The sequence below is a fragment of the Trematomus bernacchii genome, unplaced genomic scaffold (assembly GCF_902827165.1).
Source record: "Trematomus bernacchii unplaced genomic scaffold, fTreBer1.1, whole genome shotgun sequence".
Classification (NCBI taxonomy): domain Eukaryota; kingdom Metazoa; phylum Chordata; class Actinopteri; order Perciformes; family Nototheniidae; genus Trematomus; species Trematomus bernacchii.
In genome coordinates, this window is record NW_022988043.1 from 17,632,898 (window position 1) to 17,648,876 (window position 15,979).

The 15,979-nt window shown below is 40.0% G+C and overlaps 1 protein-coding gene across 1 annotated transcript in view; it reads right to left on the reverse strand.

The window, feature by feature from the left end:
- The window catches only part of slc4a4a (solute carrier family 4 member 4a), a 69,247-nt gene that overhangs the window by 40,319 nt on the left and 12,949 nt on the right, over window positions 1-15,979 (reverse strand). The window contains 2 exon segments of the mRNA XM_034118336.1: window positions 126-261; window positions 12,605-12,778. Coding sequence (XP_033974227.1) covers window positions 126-261; window positions 12,605-12,778 — 310 coding nt within the window.

Below are 15,979 nucleotides of genomic sequence, written 5' to 3' on the forward strand. Positions count from 1 at the left end.
AAGATTGACATCAAGAATTTAGTTCGTGATTTCTTAAATGATCGAGTACAAATAAATGAAGAGGGTCCCTCAAAATGGAACACTGACAGCTCTGTTGAACCTGAGTGTGAGACTGTGGTCCTTACCTGGCCGTCTCCTTCCACTCCATCTCCTGTCCATCCACCGACAGCAGCTCATCCAACTCCGTGAAGAGTTGAGGGGGTGCCGGGCCATCATCTTCCTCACCGAGTATGAAGCGGATCCTCTCGGCTGCCGGTGAAACTGCGGAGAGAGGAAAAATACTGCGGTTCATAGGCTGGCATTGGTGCCCGTTGGGCAAGGGTTTAGGGTCCGGCTTGTCCTCCTCAGTCGGACCCTTCTCGTTGACCTCAGGAGGAGATGGAGGTGGGGGGATTTTCACCATGACGTCCTCTCCTTTCTCTTCCGTGTCTTCTTCCTTTTCCTCCTTCTCCTCTTGGTTATTGTTGTTGTTGGACATCTTTAATAACTCGGTGACCCCCCTCTAAACTCTCCAAATCAGCTGACCCTGGGTTTGCTCCTCAGATAGTAAGCCACACAAGCTCACCAGAGTCCTAAAGCAGCAGCAGAACCCTCATTAAAGCCCCGGGTGGAAGTGACAGTTACTCTCAGCTGCCTGCTCCAGCACTTTGTGGACCAGGTAGGAGGGGGCCGATGGGGTTTAGGGGTCCCCTCAGTGACAGAGTCCCCACAGCTAGCCCCTTCTCCCTCTCTGCCCCCCCTTTACTGTTCAAATAGGCCTACGCTATTGGCCCTCCAGCCTTGGCAAGCTGCCCTGGAGCCCCTCATTAACAATTAGGAAATGGTTCACAAACTGGCCTATTCTCCAGCAGAGGCTTGGCTTTCTTTCCCCTTGTCTTCTCATTTGAATATTTAAAGAGCAACAGAACATAATTTCAACAGGATTGATATATGAATTATACTAGTGCTATCCAAACATGTTGCCAATGGTAGACACCATCTTAGCTCGTTTCAACAAGTGGCAACAATATTTGAACTTCAAGTAGGAAGCCCGCAAACAATCACTACCCTCTTTCATGAAAGCAGACCCATGTGTGTAGAGCACTGTACACAAGGATTATTGTCATTAGCAAACAGCCACACAACACCATTGTGAGTGGAATCATTGGAGCTTGTTTTACTAGTGAAAAGCTCAAATTAATTAAAGATGGCATCTCCGCTTAGGAAATTAAACTCCTTATGTTTAAAAGTTGCTTGTCTTGCAAATGTTGCATGATGGGAGAAAACATTATTTTTTTAGTACTGTTTATAACTGTGACTCCAACATTGTCCAGGTAGCAGATATCAGGTCTTATGAGCAGCAAAAATGTTAAAGTGCAGGTGTACCTCATAACATAATGATAGCTCAACTCAAATGAAAGGCCCTAGATTGGTTTGCATCAGTTATTTATACATTTAATTTTCAGTTGGAGCTGAAAGTCCTGTGAATATTTTGCTAGTTTCAATCAAATGAAACTAGATTGATCAAACTCAATCAGGTTTCAGGTCTGACATGTTGACTGCAATTCAAATGATCTTTTAGTCTATACTTTAAACCACTCATATATTGGCTAGTTAACATTAACAAATCTCTACATTGTATTTACTTATATGTAAAACTGAGTGTAGAAATATGCTAAGTTTAAATTTTATATGGTTCAATAGTGATTTTGCCACTCACTAGTATGGTGAGAATTATAATACGCTACTTGGTGGACTGACTAAAATCCCACAATAGTTCATGAAAGGTAGTCTACAACAATGTTCACTAACCAGCTATAGTACATTATATAATGTATAATAGCCTACAATCATGTATTGCTCTGAAGGCATGAAATCATTTTAGCAAAGCATTGTTTCGAAAAATACACCTACTGCCCCCAGATTGAAAACAAGATACCACGCTACTCTGTTCTCTCTGACACAAAAAAAGTTATAGATAAATACGATGCATCTATGCTTACCAGGGGAATTAAATCACTCAGAATATCTCTCTCAGAGGCAACTTTAGATTTTGATATGTATTTGTCACATTTCCATATTTGTCATGGATGATCCACTGTCTATCTGGCACGGCTTAATTTTGCGACAAGTGCCCAAAAGTGTTTTTATTTGGCAATGAGTTCACTATAAAGTCCTCTACATAAATACTGATTAGGGAGAAATGAATGAGTGAGTGATTTCGGACACAGCCGTGTTCCAGCATGTGGTTGTGATAGTTGAGCTCAGGGTTAAGGAATGCATTATGTCAGTGAAGGTCCTCACAAGTACAAAAGCACACCTATCTGTATGTAAGCGAGTGACAAAGCCTCCTGATTACATAACAGCTCACTCATACTGCGGCATCAGAGAGTTGATTAATAAAATCCGTTTTTCCTGTGGACTATTCATCTGGACATAGAAGCCCAGAGAAAAAAGCAGGTTGTGGCAAAATGACCACCCATGTGATGAAATGGATGTATGCCATGCTCTAAAAATAAAGAATTCCTTAAAATAGCTGCATTACAGAGAAACAACTTTGATCCCGTTTGAGTTAATTTCAGGTTTAATTTGTATTTAGTGTCTCTACTGTGACCTGTTACATGTTTAATGTTCAAAAAGCTCTTTATTTTTCTCATACTGCCTGTGCTGCAGCACCTCTTTTCACCCTCTGTCTGAAACCAGAGCCCAGTCTGTTCTGATTGGTTAGCTGGCGGGCTCTGTTGTGATTGGTCAACTACTTAGAGATGTGTGCCCCTTACTCACGTACAATTTGTTGGAGCGCAAGCCAAGAGATGCAGGAGTGTTACGTAGTGATGTCACTATGTTACGGAAGGAGTACAATTCTGTAGGGGGGTAGGGATATTTAGGAGAGAAACTCCCTCTGGGTTTTAGCCTTTGCTGTTTACATGCATACATAGGGGTATTTGGGAGAGAAACTCCCTCTGGGTTTTAGCCTTTGCTGTTTACATGCATACATACCTATCAGCGACATGCAGTCAGTGGAGGCAGGGGAGGCAGAGCCTCACCAGTCATACTCCAATGTAACGGAAAAGCAATTAAAGAAAAACTAAATAATAATAATAATAAAATGTCTCCACTGATCTTGTGTAAATGTGATTTCTGTATGATTCCAATCGCATTTTATAGTCAAAATCAGCAAATTTGCCGAGCTCCGCTACGGGAGCGATGAGAAGTGAGGCAGGGACGAGCTCTGCCTCACGTAAGCCCACAGTAACTTGCTGGAGCGCGGGCACTGATTTAGCGCGGCCACTTATTTTGTGAGCGCGCTCAAGCCATTTACTGTGGGGTGAGGTGAGGCACAGATGAGCTCTGCCTCACTTCAGAATGCGTCACCCCACAGAAACTGGCTGGAAAGCGGGCCCTAAGCGCATGCCTGTTCCCATCTCACTGTAGGTCACCAATGTAATGTTTGTAGATCCCTTTATTACATTTATCCTCGCCATCCATAGTCTCTAAATAACTTATTTCACGTATATATGATATTTAGGCTCGCTGGTCTCATCGTACAACGGCAATGAAAAAAGCACCAGGGGAGGCAGCCATAACCTCTGCCGCACTGAAGGGGGCGCACGTGAGCCCACAGGTTTTTGTTGCTACTGTTATTCTACCGCAAACAACAAACTAGACTTTTGAAACTACAGGAAGATAAGGAGGACTTTTACAAAACAGTAATAGAGATTGTTGTCCAGAAGGATAGCATGGACTTATATTCATCTTCAAGTCAAGGTAAGACCACATTTGTAATGAAAATGGGATCTTACTTAGAAAGAACAATCCAATATTTAGATTTTGGGTATCCTTTTGTTGATCGGTCTGTTTAAAATTAATCATAGCATCAGACTAAAAAAGCTTTTGAAAATAACAGAATATTTCGATTAAGGTCAACATAGGCTATAATATTTGTAAATCTGACTCTGAAAGAGTCAGTGCCTCACCAGCCATGAACCTCACCGCACGTCACTGATACCTATATATCACCTATAGAACACACAACAGGAATGGAAAGAAAAAACTAATTATAATAGGGCCCCTTTAACAGGTCTTTCCCTTGAAGGTGAAATTGAGACATTTACATACACACTTCTGCACTATAACACTAACCACATTGAGTGAATCATTCATTCATTCATTCAATCAGTCAGCAGTCAGTGGTCAAAAGGTTAAAGGGATTGAAGACTTTCAGTCCCCCCCCCATTGTGTTTGGCAGGCACAATAATAGCAGCAGGTACGAGCCAGACAAGCAGCTGGAAGATTACTAGGTGGGGGACAAACTGTCTACTGGCACATGCAAACACACACACACACACACACACACACACACACACACACACACACACACACACACACACACACACACTTTTCACAGGCTACAACTAGCTTAAGTCAACACTACTTGTTAATAACACCTTGGGTAGAATAATTTACAAGTACGTTTCACACATTTAGCTGACATTCATGACCACAGCCATTTAAGCTGATTACAGTAAACAGTTAATTAAGCTTTAAATATCTATATGGGGATAATTGCATGCAAACAAAAGCAAGCCTTGCAAGGAGAGTCACTGCTGTATTTCTTATATGGGCATGCAGTTAATTAAAAAAGCAGTAAAGGAATACAGCAACAGCAATGCTGTGTTGTTTTTTAACTTTACTAATAGCGTCATTAAAGTATAATTATGATAAAATAACCCACAAACACACATTTTCATTCTTCTCTATGAAATCAATGTAAAGACATCCTGATGAAGAAAATACATAATCTCAGCAGAATTAAAGGGGCCATATAATGTTCATCTTCTGGTTCATAATTGTATGTAGTGCCTCTACTGTGACATGTTTCCATGCTTTAATGTTCAAAAAGCTCTTTATTTTTCTCATACTGCCTGTGCTGCAGCACCTCTTTTCACCCTCTGTCTGAAACCAGAGCCCAGTCTGCTCTGATTGGTTAGCTGGCCGGCTCTGTTGTGATTGGTCAAGCGCTTAGAGATGTCCCGCCCCTTAGCCCATCAGCCTATCAACTACAATGTGTTGGAGCGCTAGCCAATAGAAGCGTGAGTGTTACGTAATAAGATCACTATGCTGCAGAAGTAAACAAAGGAGTCCAATTGAGGTGTTTCAGGCAGGGGGGGGGAGTGTGTGGGAGAGAAACTCCCTCTGGAGGGAACTTTGGGATTTTAGCCTTTGCAGACCATTTACATGCACAAAAACCTATAAAACACAATAAAATATGTGAACATTTGAAATATTAGAATAAAATTTGAAAGGAAATTATCTTAAGGTTCTTGTAGTACAGTGTAGGGAGGCACACGGTCAAAATGTTATCCAAGATAAATATTTAAATTGTTAGGGAAAAACTGATGTTGCCTGTCCAGAAAATTCAAGCTGGACACAAGCACCTTGTTGGTGATATTACAAAAGGTGGGAGGGTGGGTGAGAAGGGTTAGGGGGTGAGACTCAGAGCAGAGTGAAAGCAAAGAGGGGTGAGAGCAAGCACGAAAAGGAGGGATAGAGATGAAAATCCCATCGTTCAAACGCAATTTCAAAGCTCTGTGTGCACTAGCCAAGAGCCATGGGCATACAAAGAGGACTTTGTCCCAGAAGCAGAGGCTCATGGGATAGGGGATGGAGGAAGAATGCCCGCTGCCCGGCAGAAAGCTTAGTGTGACTGCCACTAAAGGCCTGTTTAGTCCCACTCTTGACATGCATCCTACACGAATACCTTCCATCCCCTCTGACCTTTGTGGAAAAACTCAGCACAGTGTAAGGCTAAGGGGTCTAATAGCACGCTCATTGTTTGTGACTGTACATGCAATAATAATGCAACTCAGCATCGCTCATTCATAGCAAAGAGAGGATCACTGAGTGTACAGGAAATGTTTTCCGTGCCACAAAGTCTGAGGTTCAGTATGCAGGGCAGCTAGCTCACAGGCAGAAAACAGGGATTGGGTTGAATGCAGAGTAACAGCCAGAGGGTGATTCATTGAAAGCACACTGTTTATACTCAGACCATCTAGCTCTGGCATGTTGTTGTGATAGCTGAGCAGAGCAGGTTCTGATGAGAACCTAACAAATACTAGCTGGGGGACACAACCTGAAATGAAATGACCTCTGTGCTGTCTGCAGGTGAACTCAATGCACAGCCACATGTTCACTGTGCTTTCACTGTTAACAGCCCAACGCAACTGATCACAGCAGGGTCAAGTGGTCGATTCTAAGTTTGTCTAGAAAAGGGCATGATGCACTGATTCTCCAGAAACTCGCAGAAATATTGCCATTATTCCTATTGTCAGGGACACATGCAGGCACCTTCCCAGTTAGCCACCACCGCATCAATAAATGAGCTGTGAGTTGACATATGATGAATTTACAGAATTGCACATACAAGTGGCAGAGGCGCACAATGACGGATTCCAATTTAAAAAAAACAATGTCATATTTTTCTTTTTCTTTGTTGGATCAATGTAGCCAGGCCCTTTTTATTTCTATCTTAAAACATACTTGCCTGCCAAAGCTAACATTGATTGATCACTCAATGAAAAGAAAACTTACTTTTTATTACAACAAGGTAAAACCTTGTTTTATTGGTACTGATCTGTACACCATATCAATGAAGTATGTATTTTAGTGGATACTTTATTGTTACAGTAGATAGAGTATAAATCTTCAGGCCAGTGTCAAGACGTATCAAAGAACGTGTTCAAAGATACGGAATCATAGCAATTTGGGTGAAGTAAATGAGTGGAGGCAGGTTGAATAAAAGTAGTAAAAAACTAAACTCCTATGAGATATTAATAATAATAATAATAATGCATTTTATTTATGGGCGCCTTTCAAAGATCTCAAGGACACCTTACAGAGCATATTAGATGTGATAATGCGTATAATCCTTACTACAGTGCAATTTCATCAAATGTACTGTCTAGACTAGACTGAGAAATAAGTGTTGTCCTTTTCTCTTTAAATACCCTTTGTTGGTTATTAACACTGAACAATGAAGCTAGAAGACCTATGTGGGACATGTAGAACAAAGGGTTAAAAGGGCTCTGAATGTTTGTGGTTGGGGGCAATGTTAAATTAAGAGTCAAATCAATGAATATTAACTCATCATAACAATAACTCATGTCCAGATAGAAGAATTCAAACAAAACAATGGCCTTCAAAGGTTTAGTGTAAGTAGTTTATCCAATCAATATCGACAGACCTTTTCTACTGATATACATTAAAAGATATGATACAGAAGAATATCTTCCATGTCTTGGGAGTATTTTCCCATTGCTGGCACTGAGCACAGGCAAAGGTTTTAACAAAACCTCCCCTGAATTTGTGATACGTTAAAGGGTAATAGTAATTGTTTTGAATATGTATTCCAACTAGAATCATCAAGGCCAATAAGCCATTACGTTATATTATGCATAGTTGAATAACTCACCAGAATCAATTTGGATGCTTCCTTGTAACACACATGGAAAGTATTCACTACCAAGTGGAGCATCGCACTGTGTATACACTTTTAAAGTAATAGTTGTAATTGTAAAGGGATGTAAAACCTATCACAGTTGCCATAGGAATGCTGGATACATTCAAAATGCCACCTTTTCAGGAACAAGAAGGGAAAATAATCAAGTTTTTTGCCTGACCTTTGTATTTATCTAATCAACTTTGAAACCCTCCATAAATCTCAAGACATTCATTTCCAGAGAAGCGGGTATTCTTCCAGTGAAGCAACAGACATTCAATTGGAGATCATTTACAAAAAACTGCAAACATCACGGCAGTCATGGCTTGCTCTGTCTGACTTTGTGAAATTAAACCCATTTGTAGAAGAACAGAGTTCCTAAGTAATCTTTGAAATCCTATTTGAGAGGACATTGGATCTAAAAGGATGGGGGAAAAAGCTTTGAAAAAAACATAATCATCAAAACGAGCAGGGGTCAAATGTCCCTGCAGTGGACACACATGTAACCAGGAGGATGCACTTTCAGTCCCTGCAGTGTCCATCTGACCAAACAAGGGGATTTCAATCCAGACAAGGGCCGTCCCCCCGGGGGGGGGGCATGATTCCCAGAGAGAATAACACAGGAAGGGCAGTGAATAACAGTAGGACATTAGGTAAACTGCATGCCTGTCAATTTTTCCATGCCTTACAAATTCCAGTTTTTGCCATACCAACATTTTACAAAGGCAGAGTTGCTTTGGAGTCACCAGATCACAAAAAAAACCTTCTCTTTAGCAATAATTGTTAACACTGATTTGAATCAAACCTCTACTAAAAATCGAAATGGCAATGACCTCCATTTTACGTTTAATGCCTATGACATTCATGACGTCTGAAGGGTAGTAGGCTAGCTCACTAGCTTTCCCTAATAGCTTGCTGCATGCTAATGTCGCTACTTTGACCCTGAAAGGTCAGCTATACCTGCAAGCTAAACAACATCAAGTCAAACCATGCTCTTGCCTTCACTGTCAACCCAACCAATGGGAGACTTTGGAGCGCTGTCCCTACCAAAACACCAAGTGAAGGAATATATTTGAGAAGAATAGTGATCATCACTTAGAAAAGAACTTGGGGAATCAATGAATAAGAGATTGAAGAAGACAACCATGTCAGTGGTTTTGTTGGCTGCCTGCTTGACAAAACATGGGATTCAACAAACCATTCAGATTTGGCTCATTAGAATATATCGCCCATCCCCCTGATCTGAGAGATCGGAGACAGAAGGTATATTTGAACAAGTATGTACATTTCTCACAGTAGAAACCCAAAATACCAGTATGAACCAGAAAATAAGAGTATGCCCTCTTAAACTAAAACTCTTTCTCAGCATACTGTCGGTACGTTAAGACCAATGCTTATGAGGGGTAATGTTCTTTTGAAGGACTTTATTACATTTTTCTAGAACTGCAAAAAAGACAGGAAATACATTTTTTGTTGCGCAATTGATTCTTAGTCACATATGTGCTCTTTTTGTAATGTTTCTGCATCACAGTGAGTTATCGTTGAATTGAAAATGAGATTTTATCTCAATGTTTTTATCTGGTTAAATAAAGGTTAAATAAAAATAAAATAAATCGTCAAAATGTCCTGCTAATACAGCTGTGTTTGGATGCATCAGAAAACGGAAATCAGACATGTTGCTATTCTATTGATAGTTTCACCAGTACAGGCAGCAACTCTTTATATTAGTAACTTTAAAGAAATGGACTTTGGACCATCTATTAACCCCTTAAGTCCATGACAGATTTCTACATAACATAAACAGTGTTTACGCTACTGCACCCATATGAACCAGCAGAGCCAGCAGAGCCAGCAGCACAGTGTTGACTGTTATTAACGTCAATGCCCACATTCCCCAGCCAACATAGTCGTATTTTTCCATGAATGGAGAATTACCAGTGTTGCTGTAAACAAACCCAGGTGTGTAGGGTTTCACATGTTCCGATTTTTTTTCCCCTTTGACACATTGGCAGGCAAGTAAAGACTTGATGCAGCCATGATGGATTGGATTTTAAGCATAATCAGTAATGGCAAAGCGAGGGAGTAAAATGTAAATAGATGGCACAAGCCGAATGCCCCACCCCCAAGGCCTTTAGGGTTCAGGGTTTAGGGTCCTTAAGGTGCGAGAGGCTGAAATTGTATAAACCTGAATGGGACAGCACTTTGAGGTGACATCACCTTGTTTACACCAGTTGTGGGTGTGAGGGGTTTTATTGTACATGTTTTGCTCCAGATTTAAACATCTTTAATGATCTTGCCTTACCGAGTGGACAACAGCTAATTGTCAAAAAATTAATGTACTTATTTTTGTAACAAATAGTAAGTGATTATTTTGTTTTCATTGATCAGTTGCTTAATCATTGCAATGGATATTTGAGTGATTTAGAATAGGTTTTTCTTTAGCCAAGTCTTTGAATTTATCTTTTTTGTAACACTTTATACAGTTTACAATAATAGAAAGAAACAATTAAGCTGTCATTTACCAGTTTATCTTACACATTCAAGCATTAAGACCCCAACATAAAAGTCGGCTTCGCAACTACAAGCACAATAACCAAACTCCCAAAAACTCCTCAAAATGTTTTCCTTGACTGTTTAAATAAAAATACTAATCTTGTGTGGGAAGTGTGAGCAAATGAGCCGGCAAGGCTAAAGAGTTACTGCATTGCTGTTTATACATATATATATATATATATATATATATATATAATATATATATATCTTATATCCATACGAACAAATAAAATCAGTATATATCTGACAGGTTGTGAAACCAATGGTAAACAAAAGAAAAGAGGAAATCTCTGCTACAGTAACTTAAGCTCTATCTTCAGGACGCTAGAAATGATTAAGTTCACGGAAATGATCAGAATGGGTCATTAGTAGGAACTGCTTGGCTTTCAGTGATAACACGCACTGTATGACACGGTAATACTAAACCCGAATGTAGGGATATAAGAATTAATGACAGGAAAGCTCAGATTACACAGCTTCTCATGCATTTCATTCTAAACAGCTAGCCGGATGATATCTGAAACAACTAAATAACATCTGTAATACCTTCTTCAGTTGCTTTGAAGGCTCCTCACAGAGCGGTGCAACTCCAGTTAGATCTATATCTTGGATATAGACACAGTTTTTGCTTAATATGCATTATCACAGTCAGTAGCAACACCAGATGGGCTGTAATCTATTCAGTGATTGGATTTATGTCCTGAAATAAATCCCCCACGTCAAGCGAAGTGTAACAATCACATAGTGGTTTATTTTTTTATTTTCCTCACGAGAGGAATTCGGAAAATGTAAATGATTATTGAAATTATTATTATTTTCTACAGTGCACGCCCATTATGATTATTTTATATTATTAACATTATTTATTTAATAATATATATCTTGTTTTTTTTATTTATTAAACAAATGGTACAATCAATAACATCAAATGCAATACAGTACAAGACAGCACAAAACAAATCTAAAGAAACAAACAAAACCCAGTGACGTCCCCCCCCCCCCCATTCAGATCACCATCCCCATTAGATAGTTATCCTAATATGTTTTTGAGGTTCACAATGAGCGAAGTCCACATCTCTATTGTTGACTCCTTCGCCCCATGTACCCGGGCTGTCGATATTTCTAGATACGTTATGTCTAGATATGTTAGAACCCAGACCTTACGTGAGAGGGAATGGGGAGGCTTCCAGCGAGTCGCAACCAATTTTTGTTGCTGCTGTAAGCTCGGCTAATAGTGCTCACCTTTTGGTCAGGGTTAAACCCAGGTTGGACAGGTCGTTTAGGATAAGTGTAACAGGAGAATGAGGCGCGTTAGTCTCAAATATCGCCGAAAGGTTAGAGGCAACCATCTCCCAGAATCTGGCCACTGGCGGACATTCCCAGAACATATGTAGATAAGTACCAATAGCCTCTACGTCACATAGAGTGCAATTTGGATCAGCAATTATTTTCATTAAACAAAGCTTCCTAGGCGTAAGGTAAACTCTATGAGTGAAATGATAATGTATGTGCTGGTGGTCAGGATTCCTAGAAGCTATTAGTATATTGGACCAGACTTCATCCCAATCAAACTCTGGATCCAGATCTGGGATATCGGCCCTCCATATCGCCTCTAACGCCAGGGGTCTATAAGCGTGTTGTGAAATGAAGGAGTAAAGTTTGGAAACAAGGCCACTTGTACCTCTAGTGGAGTGTAGAATGTTACGCAGCGGGTGTGGTGATAGAGGACTTTGCAATGAAACACCGTTAGCCCTTAAAGCCGACCTCAACTGTAAATAAAAGAAAAAGGAGGAACGAGGTAAATCAAATTCTGTACACAGCTCCTGAAACGAACGCAGACCTTCATCTCCATAGACGTTCCCCAGTTTTCCACTGAGGAAACTGAATGGGATGGCCCCCAATCAACAATCTGGCATTGTTAAATAATGGGGAACATGGATACCATGCATAGGGGCGGCCACATAGTTTCTCTACCGCCCTCCAGACAGACAGCAATTGTGATACAATGGGGCCGAACCTGCAACGACACATAATATATATCTTGTTGTAAATTATATTTTAACCCCTTCCAATTCATGAAAGATGTCACCCAATGGATGTAACCTTTCTTCTTCCCTTTCTTCCTCAGTTTTCCTCAAACTGGTTGGAGCTCTTTGTCCGAGGGTCCGCCTGAGGGCATATCGCACTTTATACTCTATAAAGGACAAAGGACGCTCCAGCCAACGTAAGCATTAACACAAATTGAACCCCACACATGGGCATGCACTCTAAGAGTGATACACGTATGTCTACAACCAAGGACAAAAGCACAGCATGCTCCTACACACAATCCTCAAGACACCCATATCAGCACTAGTACAATTATATCCGAGTAGCCATTACTTCCAATGAAAATTCTGACTGAAACGCACTCTTAACTCAGCAGGACACGCACAGCTATTTCTGGCCACTAAGTGGACTCAGCAACTTTTCATGTAGAGTTACAGGGGCATTTATTCTGGAAAAGAGAGCATCCTTCAGAAAAGAGCGACATGAGCCCTAATCCGCCCCGACAGGACGTCCATCAAGACTTACTGAGAGGTTTGAGGATGCTGTTGCTGGGCTCATCGTTGTTGTCTGTGTCCGACTTGTCCGAGGTGTTCTCCGTCAACCTCTCCTTTCTGTCCTTGTGGCCGGTTTTCCGACGGTGACGCCTCCGACGCCGATAGCTCTTGGGCACGTGCACGCCAATGTAAACGGTGTGGTGACCTGCAACAAAAACAGAACAGCTGATAAATTATCTGACACTATATCCTGACAAATCCAGATTGCTGTAATGCATCTAGGCTTCACAGTTGACATCTTAAATATGTACTAAATACATAACCAAAACACCTATAAGGAAGTGCAAAGATAGAATAATTAGAAAATCACAATGTGATAACTATGCTGCAAAACACATAAAATACAACATGACCTGAACCCAATCATGACCACTTCTCAATTCAGTCAAACAGGGAACATTCTCACGTTCTAAAGTCAGCATAGAGGAGCAGGGTTATAGAGGTTGCAGTACACTGTCAAAACAAATATTTGCACAGAAAAATAAGTAAGACGTAGCAGTGAAAACGCCATAACTGCATGCATGACTACATCCCTGTTATGTATTTATTTTGGCACAATACCAACAGGACAGTTTTACATGTAGTTTGGTGGTTTAGGGTCAACAATGCCAAGCAGACCAGACTGTTTGTTGATAACATACCATTTAGATGGATTTTCTTCCTAACTTATTACATTCTTTGCTAGTCTGGAATTTCAGGTGCAATTTAATATACTCATACCTGAGTGATACATTACTGTATGTACGTGTGTTTACACAGCAATGAACCATACTGCAAACCTTTTTCTGTTACAACAACATTAAAGATCTGAAGCTCCCCTTAAAGGTGGGGTAGGTAATTTTGGAGAAACCAGCTCGAGTGCGCTAGAATTTGAAAATACACAACCGGAGAAAATCTGCCACTTCCTTACAGAGCCTCCTCTTGGTCCAACACACACGAACGCGCACATGACCAACGAGGGCACGAGATAAGTTTGTGCACAGATGGAAGGCTGACAGGCAGGTAGGCCATCCAGTTATTTTAGTCGGGCCGGCTAAAATGATTGGTCATGCTTTTTACAGTACTACGGCTTCCACAGATGACATTTTTTTATGGATTCTTTGAGAAGCACTTAAGATATTCATTGCTATCGGGATGTTAAGAGCATTCCATGGAATATAACAAAAAGTGTATCTCGAGCCGGTTTCTCAAACTTACCCCACCTTTAAACTTGCTGACTTTGTTAGAATGGTCAGTTATTGCTTGGAAAATGCTGCATATGATAATAGACAGGAAACACGTGGATTGTGCAACAGGAATGGTTTGAAACATTTCTGATATTTATGCCACTTTATTATTTGGTGTTTTTAAAGGAGTACTATTATGCTCATTTTCAGGTTCGTATTTGTATATAGTGCCTCTATTGTGACATATCTCCATGCTTTAATGTTCAAGAAGCTCTTTATTTTTCTCATACTGCCTGTGCTGCAGCACCGCTTTCACCCTCTGTCTGAAAACCAGAGCCCAGTCTGATCTGATTGGTTAGCTGGCCGGCTCTGTTGTGATTGGTCAACCACTTAGAGATGTCCCGCCCCTTAGCCTATCACATACAATGTGTCAGAACGCTAGCCAATAGAAGTGCGATGTGTTTGTCAATAGGTTTATGGGAAAAATAAAGGCCCAATTTTCACAGAACTCGGTGGAAGGGAGTAGCATGGACCAAGAAAGAACTCAGATACACTAATTAGGTTTCACTTTCAATAACATTGAAACTTTTAGATAGATGCTCTTAGCAATAAGATAAAACACACATCTTTTTAGGGTATATGTTTATATAAATATCCATTGTAGTATACACTTTGTAAGCTGACTAATGCTTGCTCTTTATTAGTTTAAGTAATGTCATACTGTAGTTCAAGTAAATAATAATAAATCAATAACTCTTGATGATTTCTGTATACTTTTCTTTCAACAATACAGTTACCCAGAGACTGTATTGAAACTGACATTCTTGACCACGTTTTTGGTGCCACAAGGTTGCCTTCCGAAGTAGAGGAAGGCTATTAAAAGCAACCTTTCAGGGTAAACATCAAACGTCCTGCTGAAACAAAAGGCTCTATACTATCAGTGTCAAAACGTCGGGTAATGCTGAGCCAAGCACTGCACATGACTCAACCAGGAAGTGGCTGAAACCCTCGACACAACAAACAATGATTTCTCTTGAAGAACAACAACAGTCATTATTCTATGTTTACACAATGCCTGTTCTTTTAGGGTTCATTTACATTCACTGACACCAAAGTGGATACAAAGCTATGCTATTGTATTAGAGACATGACAGATCTAAAAAGGTTTGAGCTGTTTCACCTAAAATGGGAAGGGATATTGTAAGTCATAGAATTCAATGTGGTTTTCATGTAAATGAAACCAAAACACTGAGCAGATATTGATTAGTTGTTAAATACTGTACTAGATATCAGACATCAGTTTGTAGTTTGCTTATACCATTGACAAATGAGAACTAATTCTCCAAGATATCTGAAAATAAATCATAAAAATAAGATTTTAAGAGAGCAGCGTGGCTAGTTGCTGATTTCTAATGGCGATAAAACATTTTGTATTTTGATTTGCTTCTTACATCTTATAAAATACAAAAGTTAAATACATTATCAAAATATATGAACCTAAATGAATACATGTGTGCATGCATCAGCTGATGCGATTTAAATGCATTTCAAGCCATGAAATATATATAAAAGATGTGTATGAACAAATATTTGGTGATTATTTTACTATAACTTCCGCAATCAGTCTTTTTCGGTAACTTTTCTCCGTCACACAGGACAGATTAAGAGGAACTATCCCAAAGAAAACAGTTGGAGACAGACCCGCATCACCCACACCACTGGGCTGCAGACTTGGCTTTTGGTTCAACAAAGACGCCATCCAATGTTTATGGGATAACATAAAAACACTAGATCAATCGTACACAGCTAAAACCCTGACGGCATCAAAACATACATTCACCTAGAAACAAAACTCCAAGTTGAGATTTTTGGGGGAATTGTGGAGATTTTTTTTATGATTCTGTGATGTTTTTTGTTATTTTGCCCATTTTCATAAAAATATTAAAACATTACAAATATCAGGAACAAGGGAAATTTTTTCCAAGAGAATACTGCACATCCTGACACTTTTCCAGTGTGAAAGAAAAAATGTGGGATGCTGCTAGGGTTGCAAAGGGGCGGAAACTTTCCGGTAAATTTCCGGAAAGTTTCCGGAAAGTTTCCATGGGAAGTTAAGCTGGGGAATTTTGGAAATATTCGATGCAAAATTAAACAAAAAAACATGACATTTCAACAGATTT